We start from the raw sequence: 5,593 nt of genomic DNA, 5'->3' as shown, positions 1-5,593 counted from the left end.
TTACATGGCCGTTTGCAGAGGTCTTACATGGCCGTTTGCAGAGGTCTTACATGGCCGTTTGCAGAGGTCTTACATGGCCGTTTACAGAGGTCTTACATGGCCGTTTACAGAGGTCTTACATGGCCGTTTACAGAGGTCTTACATGGCCGTTTACAGAGGTCTTATAGGGGCGTCGCAGAGGTCTTACATGGCCATTTACAGAGGTCTTAAGGGGCGTTGCAGAGGTCTTACAGGGGCGTCGCAGAGGTCTTACATGGCTGTCGCAGAGGTCTTACAGGGGCGTCGCTGAGGTCTTACACGGGCGTCGCTGAGGTCTTACACGGGCGTCGCTGAGGTCTTACACGGGCGTCGCTGAGGTCTTACACGGGCGTCGCTGAGGTCTTACACGGGCGTCGCAGAGTTCTTACAGGGGCGTCGCAGAGTTCTTACAGGGGCGTCGCAGAGTTCTTACAGGGGCGTCGCAGAGTTCTTACAGGGGCGTCGCAGAGTTCTTACAGGGGTGTCGCAGAGGTCTTACAGGGGCATTTGCAGAGGCATTACCGGGCCGTTACAGAAGCATTACAGTACCGTGTGGACCTTCAGTAAAGAACTAAAATCTAAACTGTTTCAGGTGTTCTGTTGAGAAAACTGGAAGCAGGAATCCGAGGAATCAGTCACGTCATCGTTGATGAGATCCACGAGAGAGACATCAATGTGAGTCCATGGATCAGAACCTTTCAAGAGAACTGAACTGTTTGAGTTGTGTTTTTTTCACCCGGTCTCTCTCTGCAGACGGATTTCCTCATGGTGGTCCTCAGGGACGTGGTTCAGGCCTTCCCCGAGGTCCGTGTCATCCTGATGTCAGCCACCATCGACACCAGCATGTTCCGACAGTATTTCTTCGACTGTCCCGTCATCGAGGTGTTCGGACGCACCTTCCCTGTTCAAGGTACTCACCTGTCAGGAGAACACCTGATCAGGAAACAGAAAACTGAGTCCATCTGTTCAGAATTCACTGAAACAAACCAAAAATATCCTGTAAATAAAAGAAATGGAGCTGAAGCATGCATCAAAGAAGAGAAATTCTTTAATACTGCTTTTTTAATATTGTGATGTTTTTGTTTGTTAACTGTGTTTTACACTTTTATTTCATGTTGCTAAAAGCCCATCTGTGGGCATTGCAGATGAGCTCAGGCTATAAATGTTGTAGTGTACAGTATTGTTAATACTTGACACTTGTCCCTATTCATATAACAATACATGAAATGAAAGTTGTGTTTTTGTGTTTTCAGAGTACTTCCTGGAGGATTGTATCCAGATGACCAACTTTGTTCCTCCACCCAATGACCGAAAGAAGAGAGACAGAGACGAGGAAGGAGGGGATGATGATGTATGAAGGTTTATTTGGTCCCAGTGGGTCTGGATGGGTTTGGGGTTTAACTCGGGGACCTTCAGATCTCAGTCTGACCCTGTCCCTGCAGACCAACTGTAACCTGATCTGTGGGCCAGAATACACGGCAGAGGCGAAGCGCTCCATGGCTCAGATCAACGAGAAGGAGATGTCCTTCGAGCTGGTGGAGGCTCTGCTGAAGTACATTGAGACGCTGAAGGTGGCTGGAGCGGTCCTGGTCTTCCTGCCGGGCTGGAACCTGATCTACGCCATGCAGAGACACCTGGAGACCAGCCCACACTTCGGTACCTGGACCCTCCTACCGTCTCAGAAACTCCTCCAGGCCTGAGCTGACATCTTCTTTTTGTATTCTTCATGTTCCAGGAACTAGCCGGTACCGGATCCTGCCGCTGCACTCTCAGATCCCCCGGGAGGAGCAGAGGAGGGTGTTTGAACCGGTTCCTGAGGACGTCACCAAGGTCAGTGGTTGGAGAACTCCGGTTTTGTTTTGTACTCAGTTTTTGTAACAGTTTTTCTGATGTTCCAGGTGATTCTGTCCACCAACATCGCAGAGACCAGCATCACCATCAACGACGTGGTCTATGTCATCGACTCCTGCAAGTAAGTCCTGCCTCTGGGCCCCGCCCCGCCTCGGGTCTACCAGTCTGAACGGAAGATCAAAGGTCATGTTGTGTTCGTCCCAACAGGCAGAAGGTGAAGCTCTTCACGTCCCACAACAACATGACCAACTACGCCACGGTCTGGGCCTCCAAGACCAACCTGGAGCAGAGGAAGGGTCGAGCCGGCAGAGTCCGGCCCGGGTTCTGCTTCCACCTGTGCAGCCGGGCTCGGTTCGAGAGGCTGGAGACCCACATGACCCCGGAGATCTTCAGGACTCCGCTGCACGAAGTGGCTCTGAGCATCAAGCTGCTGAGGCTCGGTGCCATCGGACACTTCCTGTCCAAGGCCATCGAGCCGCCGCCGCTGGACGCCGTCATCGAGGCCGAGTACACTCTGAGAGGTGGGCGGGGCTCTCTGTGAGAGCAGGTCACTTGATTTATTTTAAACTTTAAATCATGTTTAGTTTCTAAATCTGTCTAAATTCAAACAAATCAGAAATGTTTTATAAAACTTTAGTTCTTGTTTCGGCCTTCACTCGTCCACGTGTTGTCTTTCAGAACTGGACGCTCTGGACTCTAATGATGAGCTGACCCCTCTGGGCCGGATTCTGGCCCGGCTGCCCATCGAGCCTCGGCTGGGGAAGATGATGATCATGGGCTGCATCTTCCAGTGGGTGTCTCCTCTCAGCGCTCCGTGTTCCTCCTGAGAACTCAGATTAAAGTTGTTTTCTGTCCTCTCAGCGTGGGAGATGCCATGTGCACCATCTCAGCCGCCTCCTGCTTCCCTGAACCCTTCGTCAACGAGGGGAGACGCCTCGGCTTCGTCCACAGGAACTTCTCCGGGACTCGTTTCTCGGATCACGTGGCGCTGCTGTCTGTGTTCCAGGCCTGGGACGACGTCAGGTCAGCGCCCTCCTCGGGGTCGGATGGAGAGAGAGCTGACGGTCCTCTGCCGTGATCAGAAACGCTTCATTCTGTGTGTTTCTGTTCAGGGTCAACGGCGAGGACGCTGAAACTGCTTTCTGTGATCACAAACGTCTCAACATGTCCACTCTGAGGATGACCTGGGAGGCCAAAGTCCAGCTGAAGGAGATCCTGGTGAACTCTGGATTCCCTGAAGGTACCTGAACGCATCGATGGCTGTGTGTGAAACAGGAAGTGGTGAGGTGACTTCCTGTTTGTTTCCTGTCAGAGTGCCTGATGACGCAGATGTTCAACACCGTGGGACCAGACAACAACCTGGACGTGGTGGTCTCTCTGCTGACCTACGGCTCGTACCCCAACGTGTGCTACCACAAGGAGAAGAGGAAGATCCTGACCACCGAGGGCCGCAACGCGCTCATCCACAAATCCTCCGTCAACTGTCCCTTCAGCAGCCAAGACATCAAGTACCCCTCGCCGTTCTTCGTCTTCTCCGAGAAGGTGGGTCACGTTCCATCCAACCCAACACCTGGTGTCTGGACCCGTCTCTCTGGACTCCCTGTGTTCTGTCCCTTCAGATCCGAACCAGAGCCATCTCAGCTAAAGGGATGACCATGGTGAGTCCACTGCAGCTGCTGCTGTTCGCCAGCAAGAAGATCAACTCCAACAGAGACGTGGTGGAGCTGGACGACTGGTGAGACCTGAGGGTTAAACCTGAACTCTTACTCAGAGTTAGGATTATAGACCCAGAACTGAGCTGTACTCAGAGTTAAGGACTTTAGAACCAAAGAACTGAGTATTATTCAGGCTTAGGACTACAGAACCAGATCAGTTTAGTCCTGTTGCAGTAGGCCCAGAACTCTGGTCTGATCCGGACAGATTCTCTCGTGGACCGTAGACTCTTACCAATCCAAAGGCCTCTCTGAGGGAACCTGTTCAAACATGATGATGTCATGTTTCTGACTCTAATTCTGCAGGATCAAGCTGAGGGTTCCTCATGAGGTGGCAGGTGGCGTGGCAGCTCTGCGGGCCGGACTCGAGGGTCTGGTGGTGGAAGTTACCAAAGACCCTGAGTACATCAACCAGTTGGACCAGAGCAACCAGCAGCTGCTGAACATGATAAGACAGGTGTCCAAACCCTCCTCAGCTGGGATCAACCTGATGGCCTGCAACCAAAGGTACCACAAAGTCCGCTGGTCCAAGTCCCTGAAGGCTTCAGGTTTCTGAACTTAGTCCAAAACCCAAACCTGTCTCTGTCTTTGCAGGATGGGAGACGGTCCTAGGCCTCCGAAAATGGCCCGCTTTGACGGGGGAGGAAGAGGAGGAAGAGGGTATCAGGGTGGGGGAGGGGGTTACAGAGGAGGGGGAGGTTATCGAGGAGGAGGAGGGTACAGAGGAGGTGGTGGGTATGGAGGAGGGGGAGGATACAGAGGGGGAGGAGGATACAGGGGAGGGGGTGGCTATGGAGGAGGAGGAGGAGGAGGGTACAGGGGAGGGGGTGGCTATGGAGGAGGAGGAGGGTATAGGGGAGGTGGAGGGGGAGGTGGTGGCTACAGAGGAGGATATTAAACCTCCTGAGGAGCTACTGCCAGGAAACAGTTATTTTTTGTTTGAAACAGGAAGTGATGTCAGAATGGAGCAGCTGTAAAGTGATGACAGTAGTTTCTGCTCAGTTGTTTTTGTTTTTATTGTGTTAAAGATGTAAACGTTCCAAATAAATATTTCATCTTTGTCTTCAACTCTTTGAACCTTTTTTGTCTTGTTTAACTTCCTGTTTCTCTTGATCTTTAAACTTTTATTTTAAAAACTCATAAAATGTTAGATAAACCAGAACTTCTCAGCCTTTGAGCTCATCAAAGTCTGTTTAAAAAAGTCTAAAGTCTATTTAGAGTTTATAAAGAGTTTAATTTTCAACCTGCAGAACGTCTCAGGATTGTTGTTGTTCTTCTTTAAGACCACCAGCAGGGGGCGCTGTCCTTCCACTCATTTAATCCTAACGTTATGAAATGAAACATTTGGACCGGTCGGAACCACTTCGGTCCATTTTTACAAGTTTGATGGAAGTTTAGTTACAAAGTCAAACTGATGAACTAAAAAGAGACAAAATGAACATTTCAACATATTTAAAGGTGAAAAGATGTTTTAAATATTTTACTTTAAATTTGCTCAAGATTGGATCAGTTTTTGGACTGGTATTTTTTATTGTACATATAATTACTTTTGTGTTTTAAAGAAACAAAGTTTGAAATAAGTAAAAAAATAAAATAAATTTAAAATACATCAAGTTAAACGGTTCAAAAAATGAGATTTGATTTGAGTCCAGTGATGCACACAAGTCCAAGTGTGAACACGGTAAACACAAAAACATGCATCATCGGCACCACTGATGTACAGTGGGGAAAGTAAGTATTTAGTCAGTCACCAATTGTGCAAGTTCTCCCACTTAAAAAGATGAGAGAGGCCTGTAATTGACATCATAGGTACAGTGGGGAAAATAAGTATTTAGTCAGTCACCAATTGTGCAAGTTCTCCCACTTAAAAAGATGAGAGAGGCCTGTAATTGACATCATATGTAGACCTCAACTATGAGAGACAAAATGTGAAAAAAAATTTGAGAAAATCATTTTGTCTGACTTTTAAATAATTTATTTGCAAATAATGGTGGAAAATAAGTATTTGGTCA

The 5,593-nt window shown here is 48.9% G+C and overlaps 1 protein-coding gene across 1 annotated transcript in view; it reads left to right on the top strand.

Annotated features, from left to right (window-relative positions):
• dhx9 (DEAH (Asp-Glu-Ala-His) box helicase 9) overlaps positions 1 to 4,649 on the top strand; it is a 15,167-nt gene extending 10,518 nt beyond the window's left edge. Inside the window, exons 14-27 of the mRNA XM_014027436.1 lie at positions 611 to 693; positions 772 to 928; positions 1,272 to 1,369; positions 1,461 to 1,674; positions 1,754 to 1,848; positions 1,917 to 1,990; positions 2,077 to 2,390; positions 2,548 to 2,659; positions 2,731 to 2,892; positions 2,982 to 3,109; positions 3,182 to 3,411; positions 3,489 to 3,604; positions 3,888 to 4,088; positions 4,176 to 4,649. Coding sequence (XP_013882890.1) covers positions 611 to 693; positions 772 to 928; positions 1,272 to 1,369; positions 1,461 to 1,674; positions 1,754 to 1,848; positions 1,917 to 1,990; positions 2,077 to 2,390; positions 2,548 to 2,659; positions 2,731 to 2,892; positions 2,982 to 3,109; positions 3,182 to 3,411; positions 3,489 to 3,604; positions 3,888 to 4,088; positions 4,176 to 4,479 — 2,288 coding nt within the window. The 3' untranslated portion in view covers positions 4,480 to 4,649. The remainder of the gene's footprint in view (positions 1 to 610; positions 694 to 771; positions 929 to 1,271; positions 1,370 to 1,460; positions 1,675 to 1,753; positions 1,849 to 1,916; positions 1,991 to 2,076; positions 2,391 to 2,547; positions 2,660 to 2,730; positions 2,893 to 2,981; positions 3,110 to 3,181; positions 3,412 to 3,488; positions 3,605 to 3,887; positions 4,089 to 4,175) is intronic.
• Positions 4,650 to 5,593: the final 944 nt, after the last annotated feature.

This window comes from Austrofundulus limnaeus, unplaced genomic scaffold (assembly GCF_001266775.1).
Source record: "Austrofundulus limnaeus strain Quisiro unplaced genomic scaffold, Austrofundulus_limnaeus-1.0 Scaffold649, whole genome shotgun sequence".
NCBI classification, from domain to species: Eukaryota; Metazoa; Chordata; class Actinopteri; order Cyprinodontiformes; family Rivulidae; genus Austrofundulus; species Austrofundulus limnaeus.
Note: the sequence above shows the minus strand (reverse complement) of the source record. Positions and strands in the feature narration are given on the sequence as shown.